The sequence below is a fragment of the Homalodisca vitripennis genome, chromosome X, assembly GCF_021130785.1.
Source record: "Homalodisca vitripennis isolate AUS2020 chromosome X, UT_GWSS_2.1, whole genome shotgun sequence".
Taxonomy (NCBI): Eukaryota; Metazoa; Arthropoda; class Insecta; order Hemiptera; family Cicadellidae; genus Homalodisca; species Homalodisca vitripennis.
In genome coordinates this window covers 104,392,382-104,413,065 of record NC_060215.1, presented here as the reverse complement: position 1 = coordinate 104,413,065, position 20,684 = coordinate 104,392,382, and the positions used below count along the sequence as shown (strand labels likewise).

Here is a 20,684-nt window from a genome sequence, read left to right as displayed (position 1 = left end):
AAAAGTTATAAAGATTTAAAAATTCACAAATTTAACAAGGATAAAATTTACAAATTTACAGATCTAAGGCTAAAAAATTCATTTAAGCTATAAAAAGGATTTAAGCTTTATCAATTGTAACATTTGAACTTAAATAGTTCAAAATCTAAGAGTTTACTTTCATTGTACAACTTGTTAAATATTTTCAGACTTACAATATAAAAGCTATTTTTACATTTACTTAACCTACTGTATGGCACATCTAACTGGAGTTGATTTCTGGTATTGTGATTATGTACATCAGATCTATGTACAACTAAACCTAAATTAAAATTCTTCTTCATATACAATAAACATACATAAATATACAAGTTTATCACTGTCAAAATCTTACATTTAATAAATAATGGTTTACAATGTTCTTTGAAAGTTGCCCTATTCATTATTCTTAAAGCTTTTTTCTGTAACACTAATATCCTATTAACATGACAGCTATTTCCCCATAGAATTAGGCCATAGTTTATCACAGACTGAAAGAATCCAAAGTAAGCTGTTCTTACATAATTCTCTGGAACAATGCTCATAAGGGATCTTAACAAAAATATAACTCTGGACAATCTAACACAAACAGATTCTACATGTGATACCCAAGACAATGAATTATCAAATATTACACCGAGGATTTTTACGTTACTATTTTCTATTAAACTATGATTATTGTTTTTAAGGCTACAAAGTAGGTTCTGGGTTTTATCATTATTTAAAAGAAGGCTGTTTGCACTAAACCAGGAGGAGGCCCTTTCAAGAGTGACGTCAAAATTTAATTTTAAGAGGCTTTCATCTGAATGCACTCTTAAAAAAGTAGTGTCGTCTGCAAACATGATGGTTGATGAGGCAATGATATTAGTTTCCAAGTCATTAATAACAACTATAAAAAGGAGAGGCCCCAGCACAGAACCTTGAGGCACCCCAATTTGATTTCTTACCACCTGCATCAACAAACTGAGTTCTGCCTTTCAGGGCAGATTTGAAAAAATTTAGGTGGACACCACAGATACCATAGTACTCCAACTTACCCAAAAGTATATCGTGATCTATACAATCGAAAGCCCTGCTCAGATCACAAGCAGTAATCTGGGCATGACTTCCGCCCTCAAAAGCAGAGAGAATTCCAGAGACCAAATGCTCTAGGGCATCTGTGGTAGACATTCCTTTGCGGAATCCAAACTGGCATCCCGACAAAAGTTGTTGGGATTCTAGAAAACGGTTTATCTGAGTTTTTACAACTGCCTCAATGATCTTACCTAAGACAGGCACTAGGGAAATTGGACGGTAATTTTCAACCTGACACCTGTCCCCTTTTTTAAAAACTGGGACAACTCTTGAGATTTTTTGAGAGCTGGGGAATACACCTTCTAGCAGGCAGGAGTTAATACAAATTACAAGTGGTAATAAGATTGCATTAACGACATACCTTACAATGTTAGCTGAAAGACCGTACACATCTTTGCTTTTAGAAGCTTTAATTTTCGACACAACACTAATCACATTTTCACTGGTCACATTTTCCCATTTGAAGAGTGAGGTGGGTCGCTTGGCTCGTTGCAGCAAATCCTCAGAAGAGGTTGATGGTGGCGGTATGCTGTTTCTTGCCTCGCTGACCGACTCAATTAAGTAGCTGTTGAAGTCCTCCGAGCTGATTGAATCATCTGCAACCTGCCGTCCCTGAGCTGACACCTTCCTGACCAAGGTCCAGGCAGCCTGACATTTGTTAGCTGAGAGTTCAATAAATTTCACGTTTCCATTCAGTTTAGTTTTATTTACCTCTTGTTTATATATATTTCTGAGATGTTTGTAGGCCCTATGTGACTCTTGACTGTTAATGCACAAGTAAACTGTGCGATAGGCCATAACATTATCTTTAATTTTCTTTAGTTCCGGAGTGTACCAATTTGATGTTGATTTTGTTTTTCTAACCTGTTTGTTCTTCTTTGTCAACATTTTCAAAGGGCAAGCTTGGTTGAACAACTCCATGAATTTAGTAAAAAATAAAGCAAACTTGTCTTCAGCAGGCAAGTGGTTTTCCTCGAGTAGTTTCACCCAATCCACACTACCTAAGAGTTCCGAAAAATTGTCCAGGCAACGAGAAGAAAGATTACGGAATACATAATTTTTGTAGTTATTGGAGTCAGGAACAGATGATATTTTCAGACTTGTCTCTAGGCCACTATGATCACTAATATCAACAGGAACTACACAGGTACTACTCCGCTCGAGTGGAATATTGGTAAAAATGTTATCGAGACAGGAATTAAAACGAGTAGGCTTATTATTAAGATATTTACAATCAAACTGCCTGAGAAGGTTTAATAATTTTCTCACACTGGGTTGATCTCGTGTAACATCAAACTTAGAGTTAACATCACCACCAATCAGGATGTGGGTTTTCATTCGGCTGAGATTTGTCAATAGCAGCTCTAAATTGTTCAAAGATATATTTTCTTCACCAGCTGGAGAATGGTATATACTAACAACGATGAGTCTAGGCTTTTCAACCTCAACAGCAACACATTCCAAGTTTATTTCGTCACACAGCCACTCAAAATCAAATACATTGCACATAAATTGTTTGTTTTCATAAGCAAAAATTCCAACACCACGTCTGATATGGTTCTTGCGACAAGTACATTGTCAAAGATATATATATATCCCTCCACTTGAAGATAATGAGCTTCATCTGCCAGCATCCAATGTTCAATGATACATAAAAAATCATATTTACTATCAGAACCCAGTAGACTTAGTAAATTTTCTTTGCTGTTTAGGCCCTGGATATTCAAGTAAAGAACCCTTATTTTACTCGCATTTTCTACTGGGTTTAGGCTATCTTTGACTCAATTACAACTCAATTACATTGGGCCTTACCTTAGATTCACTTAAAAAATAAGCAATGTAAAAACAGATTTCAAATCAAATTTTGCAATCAAAATATGCAATGTAATATATTTGATGATAATTTGTCTGAGACAACATGAGCATAACCACAATGGGGTGGTTAATACAATCGCGTATATCAAGGAGGCATACATCACTGCACGTATACATTTTTATAAATACATAAAAGATTATACTGTTAACTTTTTTATGCAGACAAAATACTGAACTTAACTTTCTAGTGCCAAATCATTTTATCAATACCTGTGTGAAACGTGCAGCGTAATTCTATTTCAATGTAAAGTCTTAGGATACAATTCATTCTATATTTATTTTTCAGCACAGTTTCTTTCAGATTTTACCGTACCATAAATAATAAACCGGGATATAAATATAAATATGCAAGTTAAGAAATATAGTTCACAAAAGTCATTGTTCTGACTCACAATAAAATTACTGCACCTATATATTTTTTAATAATTGACTACATAGTAGTTTTTATAGTAAATAGCAAAAACGTACAATTATCATATTTTATTTTTTCTAAACAATTATTATTTAGTTGGGGAAAAGAAAATATACATTTTGTTGACTAGCAACATTAATACAATAATTACGTTGGTACTAAGTTACAATATTTTGTTAACTATACTTGAAATATCAAAAATGTATATGACAAATTTGTTGCCATACTATAATAAATATTTAAATTCATTTTTCAAAAATCACTCTTGGAAAAATAATTCCAGGCCTTACACCAAGTCGAAAAAGTTAAACTTTTGTCACTTGCTTCAACGAATCTCTCCTCACTCATTGCAGTAAAAATAAAACATTTACTTGCCGAGTAAAAATAACAAAATATCTGTTACACAAATCACAAACTGTAATAACCAAAACGTGATGGAACGTCATGTCTGCAGGTTGAAATAAAACACACAAAACACAAAAATTCTATTTGAAAAATTCAATCCCAACTTTACCAGAAAGAAACAGAAAAAGAATGAAAAATACTAGACTGAAACATTTGGATTTAATTGTATTTACCAGAATACTGAAACATAAATAAAAAAACCACTGTATCAAATTTGTAGCGTTAAACAGCAACTCCGACATTTTCGAATCAGTACAGACTATCGCTCTCAACGATCATCAGCATTGAAAGGATTACAATAAATGTTAAGAAAGACATTTTTCAAAAATTTGTAGTACCAGATCTATGTCTCCTTGAACAACATTATGTGCAATTCTTATTGATATACTGTACAAATTGTAAGACACTCATCATCCAACTACTTAAACTGTTCATAACAGCTGACCAAATTTGGTAATTTTCTCCTTTTCCAAATGCTAGCAACCAATTCACAACAAATGGCCCAGAGTCGTTATAGCAGTGTTTTTTTATAAAGAATGTTTACCAAATCTTTCCTTCACTCTTTTGAATACTTGAGCCCACAGTAATAACGACTTTTTAAGACATTGCCAAGCATAGGTGCCTTTATCCAGAGTTACAAAATAATATAGCTGCAATAACCACCATGCCATTATTTAATTTCTTATATTGTGGAAAATATCAACCCAGCCATATTATCTCATGTTGTAGAGTGTTTGAAGCAATGTACTATTAAGTTTAAATTATATATTTAAAGTTTTATACTAGGCTCTTTGTTATTCTACTGATTACTGTCTCAACTTAATAATTATTGTATGTTGAGCAAAACTGCCAACATTTTTATTTTCATTAAATATTTTTTCAGCTCTAGCAAGTGTTATCAGTTATCATATATTTCATTTATTATCTTTAACTTAATTAGACTCTTACTACATTACTTAAGCCTTAAGGTAGGCAGTGAATATTTATTATCACATTCGACTTAACCATATGCTGCAATAAAGTAGGTACAATACAGATAATACTCTTAAAGGTTTTAGGCAATTAATAATAATTATTTAAAAAATAATTGTTGATGAATATACAGATTTATAAAACATCTATCGGTTAATATTTGAAAGTAACATACCAATATATACAAATTAATCTTGAGGAATGTTTTTTGTTGCAGTTGACAATTGTTTGTTTATTGAAAGATCTGAGGGAAGTGTTCGTATCCCAACACAAAATTGTATCCTCATTTGAGATGCATACACAGATATAGCTAAAATCAATACTTTTTGTAGAAATCAGAGGCATTTACGATGGTTTTCTAGATATTGATGATTTAAATTTCATCCCATTAAAAGATTGCTTAAAAACTACTTAAATATCTGTAAAATTGTCTAAAATATCATGTTCAGTAGTTAAAATAAGGAACAAACCTCAATAAAGAATTGTTGAGCCTTTACTGGCTTATCACATAGTGTTTATAGAAACATTCTGTGATGAGGCACTGAGGTTTGTGGTATGTTTTCAAAATCTACTATAAATGTTCCTATTAGTAATTGATCAAATATATAAATAAATGAAAATTATTCTATATGAAGAAATAATACAATATATACTTTGCTCTTTTTATCTCATAAGGTTTTTGGAAATATGCAAGTGATACACTTTGTAGAAGGAGTACTCAAATATTTTGAAATGTAAATAAAACATGAATAATGTTTATAAATATATTTATGATCATATATAGTTTCAAGGCTATTTCAGTGAACCCAAAATATATTTAGATAAAAAGCTAATGCTAAATGCAAACTCCAGCTCAGTATGATTTAACACCAACAAGGAAATAAAGAGCCTCACTCATCTTAAGATATATAATGGGAAGAGGTGACTGAGAACCAAAAACAATACTTTTTATTTTGTCTGTTTGCTATAAAGTCAGTATATATTGCGGCAACCTGGATGTTTATTTACCAAAATTCATTTTCTCAACCTTTAATATTCATTAAAACTGTAAAGACCTATTCTGAAAAATATATTCTTCATTTTTAACTCATTAATTTGATTGATACATTTATCATTGAATTCTTCCCAGAAAGTCCGATAGATAATTATTGGAGAGGAAGTCAATTAACTGATTTAGAATTTTATTAAATTTGGATTAAAGGTTACAATCTTAATTGTACCTGTATTTTATTGTGTTTACTTAAAATGCTAACTATATTTTTACTAATTGTTAGCTTTTTCTGAATGTTTAAGAAGGATTGGATCATTAAATTTGTTTAGTGTATGATATTAATATTTTTATCTTCGATGATGAAAAAAAAAACAGTTCATTACATAGATACTTCTGGTTTGTGCTGGCATTTTTGGTATTGTTTTGCTATCGTATAAAAAAGGTGAATTTTTATCTGAAAATTTGATTAAAATATATGAAGAGACTAAAAGTAGATCCTACGGTTCGATGTAGACGTTCTTTGCAAGATCTGTTTTCGAGAACCTATAAAAAATTTAACAGGAATGTGTTTACTTTTTCATCATGAAGACTAATATTCAGTAACGTTTTCTTATTGACGTTTTGTGTCAGATTTGTAGTAAAAATGTTAAGTCTGTTATAAAACACAATTGTTTATTGAACTAAACATAACTCTGGTGTATTTAACCTGAATATATATTTTCTTATTTGTGTTAATAATTCATCCTGAGAGTTTGAACTGTGAAATGATGTATGTGCAGGTCGTAGGTTCTGTCTGCAAATCACTAATTGCCTCAAGTTGGAAAACTACAGTCATGTGCAATAAAATGATGGTCAACTCAAATGAACCTTATGCTGTCGGTGACAGAAAACACAATGTTACCATTGTATTTAAGAAAAATGAACTTCACTATTGTCTTCCCCTGAAGAAAAAAACTGAGTTGTTGACACCAAAAGATATCTACACCTGCATCTACAAGTCTTTATACGGTAAGTAACTGTAATGGTAATTTAGAATTGTTTGAGTTACACCACTGCTGTTTATTATAATGTAATCCGGGTCAAAAGTTGTTTTTAAAAGTGATTTGGAATTCAGCAAATAATATAGGGCATAGAATAACAATGAGAGGCGTTGTGTTTACTTATTGTATTTTCACTCCAATCTTTAATTGGCTAGTATCAGTATGAAAATTTAATAATGGGAAGTGAATAATTTAGAGATTAACGAGTAGAATAAAAAAGATTACATTCGATTTCTGAGGGGTTTATGAAGGGTTTTTATGATTTATTAAGGACATTACCGAGTTAACAATAAAATAGTTATCTAACCGCTAATAGAGCCAAGTATGACAGGAGAAATGGTAGATAAGAGTTAAACTGATGTAAACTCACCAAAGTCACACTTGAGTCAAGCCAGAAACATGGGGGCAGTACATCTAGCTCGGCCAGGGATTCCAAGGGTCGACCGATATTTATGGCGTCACTGTCATCAAGGGGGAGGGCCAAGTGGTTCAAAAGCAAGTCACTTGTCTTGACACAACTAACGGGTTGTAAAAACGGCACGTTGGATTTTACAAAGGAGCAATCGGACAATGTCCTAATTTATTGAGCCACCTTTCACGGCCTAGCTCATTTTGAGACAAGTACTAAAGACACTGCTACCAACAACGGCGTACAGTTCGAGGACTTTAGCTGCGCGCGTGACCTTGAGTGTGTGGTGATAGGTGGTAGGGGTGGCAGGGTACCGTTATGCGCTGCGTCCCGAAAATATTTCCTGTGACTCATGGGTAAATCCCTCGTTTCAGGAATCGTATGGCCCAAATAACTCATCAAACTCGCTAAAACGAGTCTGTTTTGTGACAGTGCTGAGTGTGCTGATAGCTTGTGTTTCGCTTTTACCGATAATGTCTGTTGAGTTAAAGTCGAAAGTCAAAGTTAGAACTACTTTGCCTAGTCATGGTCAGGCTCACGAAATTGTGAGTAATGTTTATACATTTATGAAGGAAAAGGCAGACCATCAAACTGTTAAATTCCGTTGTCAAAGGCTCGCCAAAGAACTGCTGCAGTAACTGGAGTGTCAGAGCGAGTTGTAACTCAAATAAACAGTGAGCTTAAAAAGTTAAAGGTTAGTAACCTGTGTGAGGCAAGTTTCACTACGCCAAACAAAACCCGTCAACGACTGAACAGTTACTCATTTAGGTGACTTCGATAAATGTGTAGTGAGAAGACTAGTGTACAATTTCCATATTGATGAACATCGAATACCGATTGTAAAACTATTGAGGGAGGCGCTAAGGGACAAAATAAATGTTCCAGGGTTGTGAGAAAAGTTTGAGGTGCGTATTAAAGGACCTGGGATTTACTTGGAGAAGGACAGCATACAATAGGAAATTGTTAATTGAAAAGCCAGAAATCCTAGAGAAAAGGAGAACATACTTGAGAGCGTTGAAAAGTTGCAGGGAGCAAGGACGCCCAATAATTTATTTAGACGAATCTTATATACTATTGTCTCACGTATGCTACCACCCAGATGGGCCGAAGTCAAAAGTTATGTGGCTATGAGAAATACATATTTTACTATGTCTCAAGCTAAAGCACTATGCGAAGACAAGATATCAAGTATGGGCGCAGAAGAGTGGTCAGTAAAGTGCAGCAAGCACGTAGAGAAAATCGAAAAGGACTATGCAGCCGCAGAACCCCAGATTGACAATATTATAGAATCTCTTATTATATCAATTGGTTCGATGCGGCTTCATAGCACCTAATCTCATACCGCCTACAGCAAAATAATCGTCTTTTAAGTGCTGTGATATTAGGTACTTTGCGACGATCCACGGTTCGTTTAGGTGGCGTGAGCCTGTTTCAAGTTTCAGTGTCACAGCACCTCTCAGCACCTCTCGCTTTGTTCCAAAGAGGCCTTGGTCGGGACAGAGCGGTTGGAGGAGAATCCAACCTTGCCTCTCACCCCGCTCCGGTCGATCCTTCAACCCTTCAGCAGGGCGAGCAGTCGACAGCACAAGGCGAGGCGACACGAGATAGACAATCTGTCTCCTCGCACAAGGGAAGGGTCCGTGCGTACGGCGTGCGGCGGTTGATTACAACTAATGATGGCACCAGAAATTAAGTACCTTGAATTTGAATGAAAGTTTAGGCCAAACCACATAATCAAATAATGTCAATGATGTGTTCATCTAATTCCATTGTAGTTAACATTAGTTTTTAATAGTTTTTATCGTCATTGGAATTTAACGTGTTCAAATCGTATGTACCGTGCACTGAAAACCGGTAATAATTTGAATTCAAAACTCTATAAAAATAGACAAAGCCTTAAATCATTCATCACTTATTCTCCGATTTCCCTACATCACACAAAGTAAAAATGTTATACACGTAAGCATCATGACTTAAATAAAAAGCAAAAGTATTTGGATTGAAATGTAACATCCATAGGGGATTGCAACCACTAGAAGAACTATAGTTTAGCTTTTTAACTTCCCAATGTTCTATAACAGTGAAACTTGACTCACGAGTGTTTTTTACTTCCAGCCGACAAAGCTAGCTATTTCATGTCAAACTGTTAGATAAATATTATAATGAATACAAGTACTATACATATATCATGTTTTTGTGAACCAAATACGAGATTACATAAAAATAACCCGAACGAAGTTAGTAGCATTGAAAGACTCGACAGAGTGTAATATAAGTGGTAGCGCACAGACGGACGCACAGCAAACCATTTCAATAAAGCCTTTCGATTCTTTATAAAGCGTTAATAAATAGGCGGCTCATTACATTGCATTGAAAACAAAAAAAAACATTAATTACTATAAAAACTTATAAGTCAAATTGCAATTTCTATAATTCATTCTATGAAATAACTAAACTAACCTGAGCTTTTTATAGTAACAAAATCAAACTGGGAAAAAATATATTATATTAGTTTTTAATATTAAACACAATGCTGTTTGAGCAAAATTTATTTAAGAATATTATTTGTGAATATTCTATTAAAAAGTGCATAATGTTGTCTATCAATGGCATGAGTATACATTTTAAAAAGGTGAAGATGTCTAAAGTATTTCAATGTTGCTTATGGGCTTATATGAAATAATATCCATATTACGATTACAAATGAATACATATTATACATAAAAATGAATCACAAAATATGCTTATTTCGAAAACGGTGAGACAAATTTTTGGCAATCCGTTGAAATGTAAAGAAATTTTATAAGAAGAGGTGGATCAGAATAGTTGCCTGGAATATTTTACAATTTGAAAACTATTGTAATATTATTGTTTCATAATCGAATTTTAACTGATTATTTAACAGTTGTTGACACTTTCAGTTCATGTTCGTAAAACAGGCAGAAACATTTTAATACAAATTAAATTTAGGACAGTGCTTGATCAGTAGATATACAGACAGCACAAAAATTAATATATATCTATTATTACAGATTGCGCTAGTAACGCACTTATAAGAGCGCGTCTTATTTGGCTGTTCTAAGAACTTGTTATGAGTCTTTATAAAAATTATTTGTCAGCCTGCCATCTCTGAATTTTGGTATATCGGCGCAAATCTCTCTTTTAGCAATGATTACATAACAACTTTAAAATAATGTTTAAATAACATTGTTAAAGCTGAACATTCATAGAGTAAAGAATGTATGAGACCATATTAAAAAAAGTTGTCAATCTTAAAAAGAGGATGAGGGCGATTAGAAAATTATTTGAAAAAACTGAGAACAAGTATAAGGCTCAGAAGACCCATATAACATACAGTGCAAGACGACAACAATAAAAAAAGTTGCTGGTATATACTGAGTGAGATCGACTACTCTCAGTCCTCTCACTGCGCCGTAAGAAGTTTGCCGCAGTCTATTTGTGAACTGATTGTTGTTAAAATTAATCTTTCTGATTTTTGAGGATCAAAGTTATTAATTGTTTAGGACGTAATGTCAATAGCTCTCAAAATGTTCCATTAACTATTAATAACATATCCATTGAATTGTAATTTATTTATACAGGATGTATTAGATAAGAAACAATTTTTATAGCATAGAACAAAAATAGGCTTTCAATCTCGGTTTTTTATTGTATTTAAAAGTTATAATTGTCAGAAATAAACTCTGGTTATTGCCTGGCTGACTTGCTTACATAACGGGGGCATTGGAGATTCACCTGGTAACCAGGCAGTGTGTCCGAGCACTCCGTGCACATACACAAGTGGCCACAAGGAAACACCACATGTGTAGACCTTTGAGTCAGGCGCACTGCACAGTTACGAGGCACTCCTGCTGCGTTGTGTATTGTAGGAGCTGCGTCTGCTGGAGGAGCGGCTGACGCAGCTGTAGGACGACGGGCTGTTATTGAAGGAGTTGAGCCTGCTCCTGCGACCACGTTGAGGGATAGTGGCTGACGCAGCTGGTGCTGCTGGAGCAGCATCAGTTGGTTCCTGAAATAAACCCGTAATAAATAAATAAGCCGATCAAATTATATTATAGACAGTTCAAATGTAATAAATTCATATTACACTATAAAATTAATTTCATCTCCTTGATGCAGTATAAGCATCTTATTATTAAACATACCGCATTGTGATTTAGGGTAATACAAATCGTACAAACAAAAAACGTAAAGTCTTTAAATGGATTCAAAATAGTAATAAACATTAAAATCAATTGCAAGCTATAACTGTCAGCAATAATCAAATACATACCTTCTAATTAGTTAGTAAAATAAGCCCTCATATAAGTATTTCCTGAAAATAATGCTATTTCCAATAAATAATTCATATCTTAAAATAAATAGTAATTTAAAAAAATGCCTTTTTAAACGAAAAGTTTAAGACACTAAAAGATTTACGTACTTAGATAATTAGTTTAAAGTATAACAAATGGTCATACTAATAATCAGTATAAAAATAAAAGTTATTTAATGTAGTTTGAGTATATCTGGTTAATAAGTGGTGGAGGCATAGTTGGTACAGCCGGGCGTGTATCTCCAACAGCTGGAATTACTAGTCCCCATCTCTGCTGTAGCCCTCTTGTCGAATTTGAAATTATGTCGAGGAACTGGGCCTCATTATATGTGTCTTTCACCAGTCGCTCTGATTCTATAAATATTGTAGTATTTTGACATCTGTATGCCCTGCGTATTGGACGTACATGTGCGATACCGTCAGATATTCTTCGGTAATCTACGTATTGGGCACTTTCAATCTCCCTTAATTTACCTGCAATAATAAAAATTACACAATTTTGTAGTCACTGCGCTTAGTATATGAATATATGTAAACTTTTTTCTCACAAGATTGGCTTTTATTGATACTAAAACACTTAGGCTATTCTTAAAATAGGGTTTTCTGTATCGATTTTGTGTAATAACATAATAATTATGTTTAAAACTTTAAATTATAGCAAACACCCTCAAAATGGAGTAATTTGCATAAAAAAGTCCAAATGATGACATATCTAATTAATAAACATTGTTAAATTATTAATTTAATTTAATGTAATCTAAATTAGTCATTTAACATATTTCAAGCCATCAAATTGCACTGAATTATGTACAAGTGCGAGATATCCTTGTGGTTTTAATTTGTCAGGTAGAATACTTATTGGATTATTGTCGACAATTCTTACCATGGAACTGCCAGACTCCCGGGTGAGGCCCAATTCTCTGGAGAAGCCGACTGTAGAAGCCTTCCAACGCATTATTTGTTGAAACTGAATGTTTCTGGTGTTCTCTATGTACCTAGAAGATAAACACAATAATTTACCGTTAGAGTATGAGATATGACACTAAAACGACTGAATCACAAATACCGTATTACTACCTCGGTCTCACCTACTTTCTTGAATAGACTTTCAGCCCTAATCTAAAGACGATTTATAATGAACTTACTTAGCTGTGTTAACAAATTTAAATCGATGTTATAAAATGCACTGCAATATTATGTAGGTGTACAGTGAGTACTTAATTTTTATTTCTTCCATGAACCATAGTTATAGCTTAAATAATATAGATAGGTCTCCTGTAATTTATACTGATATTTTAACGTATTAACACAAATCCTTACATCAACAGCGGTCTAAAACTCTGTAGTAGGCCATGTGTTATTAAATAATGTCTTATGACACGTAGCCCAGTCTGTATCCTCTCTGCAGCAAGAAGAGGCATGAATGATCATGCACGATGCCTTGCCAGCCTCGAGATTGCGAACTGTTAAGGGCCGCAGTTGCAGAGTAGAATGCATGCGGAAAATTGCCTGAAACAATTGCAAACGTAAATGATGTTAGCATTATAATTTATATGTGGAGTAATCTACTTCATAAATTAGTATGTTTCATCGTAAACTGTGCAGTACTTTATTTCAGAGATTAAACTGTGATGATTTGGAGAAGTAATAAAATAAATCTAACCTGGGCGTAGTGGAAAAAGCATCCCACTTATCCTTGCACGAGGCCAGATCAGGTGAGCGGCATTCCGGATAGCCGTCTCGAAGCCGGCCAAGACAATCTCCGGTTGCCACTGCGGCACTAACTGCATGAGATACTGGAGCACCCCCTCGTATGCTTGATGCGTTTTTCTGGTAATTATCTCGAATGCTACAGGGAAGAGCTGAAAACACCATCGAGTCATTAATAACGAGTCATTAAATGAAGATTTACCTTATGTAAGACATTTTTATATTTGGTATGTAACAACTAATTTCAGCCACTCACGTAGTTCAGGTACTCCGCGTGAACTGTTATAAAATGGAGAAGTGTCCCCAGTTGCAGTGGCAACACCTTAAATGTAGCACCCATGAGGATGAGTCGTGAGTTGCTGAGCGTATCCTGCAGTCTGGCAGACAGGTATACCGCTGCACTCCGGCCTTGTTCATCACCTGGTCCAATTATACCCCTAAAAAAGGGATAGGCTTCGCCATCTTCAGAAATACTCCGTCCCAACTCTGACCATTGCGGTTGCTGAAGGATCTCTGCAAATCCTTGCAGTGAATTAGGCACTGGTGGAAAGTTCTGACTTCGGTGACGGTACAAAGAACATCTGACTTGAGGGAAGCCGATTCTTACTGCAGCGCGGGAAATCTATAAACGTTAAGCTATACAATAAGAAAGCAGAGTTTTTATTCATTAAAATTATATGTTTGGAATTTCTTTACATTTGGTAATCATAGTGTACGTATACTAGTCAAATTACGGTACGGGTCTTCGCAAAACATTCAACCAATTTTTGTAAATAATGATCATAATCACTGTTTTTATAATTGTTATACAATTTGCCGATAAGCAGCACTTCACAGTGGTTTGACAGTGGAAAAACCACAATTTTCTTAGTTACATAAAATTTTTAATATTCTATATTTTTATCTAAAGGATGTACAAAGAAACAATGTTAATTGTTTAATTGCAATGATCTAGGTTTGAGGTTTGTTACAAACTTGTAAAGTCAGACACGTTGGAAGTACTAAAAATGTGAATTTTACGTGCCTACTTAGAACATTACTACTTTCGATTGAATAGAACATTGTCATTAAATTCCATGGGAGCATAAAATAACTTTGATTTTTAACACAACACATTTATATTTGTGATATTTGTTATATTAGTTAAATTTAATTTGGTATAATATAATATTAAACAATATACTCGTAATAGCAATAACAAATTTTCAACAACTTTTGCTTTGCGTTTTATCTAGTACGCTATTAACAGCATGTAATAACAAAATGAGCTTACCTGTTTTTCGTTAAAAATATTAACTTTGAACAGTATTTTTAAAATGTAGAAATTTTAATTTTCAGGAAATATCTTAACTTATGTATTCATATAAAAATACTATACTTTACTTAAATTAACATTCGTTACCTAAATTCAAATATACAATACAATAAATAATGATTAGCTTTTTTAAACTTTTATTTTCGTATTGTGGAATTTCCCCCCACTCGATTCGACTCGCGTTTTCAACTATTTGTTAGTGGTTCTACCCCTCGAGTTACGGATTAAAAAATCACATAATTAAAGAAGTGTAAATACTATTTTATATACGAAAATATATGTTGTGGTATTTGTTTAAGTTAATATGTAGTTAACCGTTAAATAAAACCTAATCTGAACATTAAATTAAAATATTATAATAAATTATTTGGGTTTAATGACTGACAATTGCTCATATGTTCAAATTAAGTAAATAAAAAAAATCCTATTCAGTTATACAAAAAGCTTACTTACTGTAAACTGACTTCAGAAGATTTCTCTTGGTGAGAGCCTTCTCTCAGTAGCAGCCCGTCGCTTCAGCTCAGATTTGAATTGCAGGACATCAGGCGAGTGGTTGTGAGGTCCGGGCCGTTTTTCTTCGTCCTGCCCCAAGCGGAAAGACGCACGACTGGTGCAGCCGTTAATTTTGCACTTTACGTATTGCACTACGTTCCTAATTCTAACGTTTGCAAACAGGTATCCAATCTTAACACACAAATTACCACGTTCTTCTTCAATTACTTCCATTAAAATTATATATACTCTTATGGGATAGCCACAACACAAAACGAACCTCCTCGCACGGACAACAACCGACGAATGAGTAGAGAAATGGAACTCAGGTTAAGTTATATCAGTTTGCAATGGTACGCGGCAAGGTACGAAGGGTCAAAGTATACGACTTAGGATGCCGCTCTGCCCAGTACATTTCCCCTAGAATACCGGATGTGTTTTATTACGGGTGAGAGGCATTACGCTTGAATGAGCTAAACCAAAAATGTAAGTCATTTTTGTCCAGGGAGGGATGCTTTTAAGACATTTGCTGTCTTGGAAGGTTTTGCGAGATATATATTATATATATATATATATATATATATATATATATATATATATATATATATATTGTTACTTTATTCTCTAAATATAATGTTGCACTAATTATTTATCAATTTGTTAATGGTTCCATTATCGGGCTCTAGATTGTAGAGGTGTGGGGTTAAGCTTCCAAATGGACTATAGAACGTCGTGGTTTGCATAGAGGAACTCTACGGTTGTAATTTCCGACAGCCTTTCATTAATTAAATTAGCAGTTGCCCGCTGCTTTGCAAGCGATTTCCTACTGAACGAAATGTATGCCATGGGCATAATAAACACTCCTGAAAACAACTGAATGTCACTGAATGATAATCCAGTATCCTGATACACTTAAGAATAATTCCACTTTAAGTTTAAAGAGCAGTGCTTTGGGTTTCCAAAGTTGGAGAGTACATGAGTTTTGATGCAAATCCTTAATATTTTCATGAATTGCTCCAACAATTGCAGCACACTTGAACTATTTCAGAAGAGAATGACGAATATTAAATCGGCCGTAGTAATGTAGAAGAAGGAACTTTTAATTTAATTTTATGGAAACTTATAATTTAGTATTATATTTGGAAGGAGACCTATTTATGGTACCTATTATTTCATTGTAACTTTTAAGAGAATATAAGCAAAACAAAATTCCCAGTTGATCTTAGTTGAGTTTTAGTGCTACATCATTTTTGGTTAAAATCAATTAGATTACACACGTTACAGTAAAGTTTGCATTGTCACGTTAAATGATATACTGGGTAACTTAAACACCCCCTCACCCAAACTGGGGTAGAAAGTCAAAATTTTGTAAATGGGAAACCCTAGTAAGTGAAACATCGTTTTAAGGTATTATAAAAATAAGAAGAATGACAAGAACTAGAGGTATCTAATATTACTCTAAGAAATTTGGTGGCTAATTAAAGTTTCAATTGGTTTATAAATAAACCCCATTGTTTGTGAATAATGTTGTTACGAAAATAATATTTCAAACATTAAAAACTCTTCATTTGGTCATATAAACATGCCCCAAATAATATCACTTCATCTCTGTTCATAACACAATTGATACGGTGAGGAGGGTGAGACTTTTAGGACACATTATTTAAATACTCGGCCTGAAAATCTTACTTCAGTCAAAAGTAGTCTACATTCGGTCCTTGTCATCGACTTCCGCTATAATGTATTTTTGGTACCGATAATCTTCTTAGGGTGTAATAAATAAACAAATAAATAAGGTTTTACTGTCATCTTAAAGAAAGTATTGACAAAGTCTTATTATATATCTAAGTGACATAGACATATTATTATAGTATACTTTTTACATGTATTTTGTATGTTAATAACATTATGCAGAAAAAACAATAAATAGTTATACTTTATAGAAATAAACTATCTAAAACTTAATCAATGTCTTCCATACTGAAAACCTTGAGTAATCATAACATGGGTTTTTGAGATGCCAGTTGTACAGTTCGATTTTGAACATTGTTGTTGGATAATTATTAACTAGATATTGTAATTTGTTGTCAATCTTCTGAGTAATTATAACATGCATATTTTGTTTTTTGTTTAATCTGTAATGCTCAATAACAATATTGTATTTATTTCTGGCATTATAATTATGCAAGTTGCTAGTCAAAATTAATGATAAAATGTGTTTTTTAATATACACTACTGAGTCAAATATATATAAATTTATAACAGATTGCAACTCAAGCTTAATAAAAAGTGGTTCACAGTGTTCTAGTGGTTGTGATTTTGTTATTGTTTGTTAGCGCTATTACCCCATAATATTAGGCCATACCTTGTTATTGATTGAAAATATAGCTTTCAATAACACAATTTATAATACGTCTAAGTAAAAAAACTAGTCTACCAAAATATTTCTAGAAATTTAGCACAAGAAGAGAAATAATTTGGTGTGTCAATGCAAGGGGTTTGTTGTAGATTAAACTAAATGTTTTGAGTTTTGACTTTATTTAGTAAAGATCCATTTGATCTAAACCACACTGAGGCTTCCTTAACTGTTTCAATGACAAGAACTTGTAGTTTGTCAAAGTTTGTACGGATATTTTAAAGAGTTGTGTCGTCAGCATATAAAAGAGATTTGGCCATAACAACGGTAGGAAATTAATTTATATATGATAAAAACATATTAGGGTCTAGGACTGACCCTTAGGTACAACATTCCTGATCACCAAATTGTTGGACCGATTCCCATTAATACAAAAAATCGTTTCGCCTGTGGTTAGGTATATAGTCTTTAAAGAACTATTTAAAGCCGGACTCCTATTAATACCGTAATAGTTAAGTTTTAAGGCTCTGCTCAGGTCAAAATATCTTGCCTGAGCAAAGGCTTTAATCTCTAAAGTGTTTAGGACCTTCTTAATTAGTGAATAAACTGCATCAGTGGTGTATTTATCTCTTCTATTGTAATAAATTTAGATTGTTGTTATTTTCCATACGCAAAAAGGTGGTCATATACAACAATTTATATTTTCTTTTAGTATAATTTATACTGGGCAATAGCTTTCAGGGAAACTCGTAGACCCTTTCTTAAGAATCGGACAGATATACATATAGTTAATGGGTTGAAAACCATATGGTAAATTCGTTTAAATATATTGTCAGATGAGTTATAAATGTCTTTGCTTTATGAGATTTTAAGTCTTTTGACAGCTTTAATGACCTCACTAGTCGAGACTTCTACAAAGATAAATGTTTTTCTTTCAATGTGGTAATTTCTTATTAAGCTCATTCTATTAACATGAGGATTTTTGGTACTACCCTTTATTTGGTGTTAACCGAATTGATAAAAAAATAGTTTAAGTTATCTGGAGTGATATTTATTGATAATGCTGACTGAAATGCAAATTTTTTGTATTTTCGTTTATCAAATATCAGGCGGCCTTATATTAGTTACTGCTATTTTCTATTTTTGCGACATTATGAGATCGCTTTGCATCTTTTATGGACTTTTTATAATTTTTTTCGAGATTCACATAGTCAACACGAAGCCTATCACTAGTAAAATGTTTTGTCAATTTGTCCAAAAACAAAAGCGTTTTTTTCATTTGGTCCAGTTCCCCACTACAGGATTTTAGGGCAGAGATTTAGTGTGTGTATCTGTTTAGTGTGTGTGAGAGAGGTCGCCGGGATGCGGTAACAATAACATATATAAATTCCTAAAATTCGGAGTACTCCTATAATCCTAGTGTAATTTTCGTGCCAAGATGTATAATACATAACTAACAATTTATAATTTGACATAGAGCGTTGTAAAAAGTTATATTTTTATCTTATTGAAATTGTAGTAGTATGAAACGTTCACCGCCTTCAATTCTTTCAGAGAGCGTGTTAATGCATCCCGCACAGCACGTGTCAATAACCAACTCAAAGAGCTCTCTAGTAACCACACGACTCAACGGACGGTCGCCCACAGGCCACAACACTATAACAACTGTACAAAGGGTGCAGACCCGTCCTTTGTTTAGAGACTGCCCACGGTCAATGTCATAAAAAGCGAGGACCGAAGAGGCATTGGGGCCGGGTGTCCAGCAGACGCTTCTTCGACAGTCAAACAGACAGTACACTCTGTATCGGAGAACCATTGTACTATTTGACGTTAGACCTTAAAGTCCACCAGATCAGTTCAGTGATTTGTCCGCAACAAGAGTATAAATTCCAAAAGACACTATTCTAATAATTCACCTAAAATTATACATAACTGTAAATAATATGCAGAAATTAATACTTAATCTTACATATATAATTAGTTTATGGGCAGTGATATTCTGATCCTCCCACTAAGTGTTCAACTTCCAGTCATTATTGTAGCCATTACTAAACCCGTTATATGTGGCCACACGTTAACCTGGTTGATACTAATAGAGTTTCTTTGATTATTTATTACAACTATTATGGCAGAGAAACAACTATTTTTTACTTAAAGATTTTTGAAAACATAAAATTTAAATTCAGCTAGGGTTTTGACAATACTTTAATAAAGTTAGTTAATTATTAACAGTCTTTTTTAATCACAATACCAACAAAAAAATACATACATACAAATAAATACATGTTACAATATTTAACATGTTAAATATTTATTTTAGCTAAAGAGACATTATTGGTACCGTAGGTAATAATCACCTATATCGTTTTAATGTTATAAAATATCGGTTGTAGCTTGTGATTTTAGCCATAATTGATTTTATTGGTGTGTATGTCATCCTTTTCAATTTCAACAAAATAAATCTTCACTGCATTTACTAAAACCAGTTATTAATTGTGATAAAAATTAGTACAAATACTTACAGAAAGTACATTAAATTAGTTAAATGCATGAATTGTTCTTATTTTTATGCACTTCCATTTCATATCAAACTCTTGTTTCACTCTTGTCTTTAATATTACTTTTCAATGGTATGGATAAGTCCCATACTAATATTTGCTGATGGAATGCCAGATATTCATCAGGAATATAATATATGCACCACTCTCTCTTCTGACATCTTAACCTTTTTGGCTTTTTCTGACAACGTGTGCTGGTAAACTTGAGTAGTTGGCGAGTTTCTCTCTTGGTTTTATTTAACTGGAAATTGCCTGAAGCTAGAAAATCTATGAATGGGCGAACTACAACATTGGCAGATCTCTGAATGGGGAAGTGCTGATGGAGAAGTCTTCAAGATTATCTACATTTTTCATAGTTTTCTTTAAAACTATTCGCCACCACCTTCGGCATGCTTTTGATACGAACTTTAAATTATTTTACTGTTGATTTTTCAATTAATTGATTTTGTCGGAGTGGTGTGTACATTGTGTCATATTTACAAATGGCCCTTATAGCAATGGCAAAGTCATTGTTACAAGGTACAAACTGTTACACGAACCGGGGAATGGCGGTGTACAACCAAAAAGCGCCCATTCATTATCAATGCCATTGATTGCCTCACAAGCATGTGGTTTCTATTCTGGCCACCACACACGTCACTAAATACATAAAGTTCCTTTCCATCAAGAGGTACTTACTATATAGTCAATCAACATGTTACACACACCATGTGTGTAAAAT

At 33.4% G+C, this 20,684-nt stretch overlaps 1 protein-coding gene across 1 annotated transcript in view; it reads left to right on the top strand.

Moving 5' to 3' along the window:
* The window catches only part of LOC124369542 (heat shock 70 kDa protein 14-like), a 42,486-nt gene that overhangs the window by 4,765 nt on the left and 17,037 nt on the right, over nucleotides 1–20,684 (top strand). Inside the window, exons 3-4 of the mRNA XM_046827566.1 lie at nucleotides 6,527–6,755; nucleotides 8,679–8,840. Coding sequence (XP_046683522.1) covers nucleotides 6,527–6,755; nucleotides 8,679–8,840 — 391 coding nt within the window. The remainder of the gene's footprint in view (nucleotides 1–6,526; nucleotides 6,756–8,678; nucleotides 8,841–20,684) is intronic.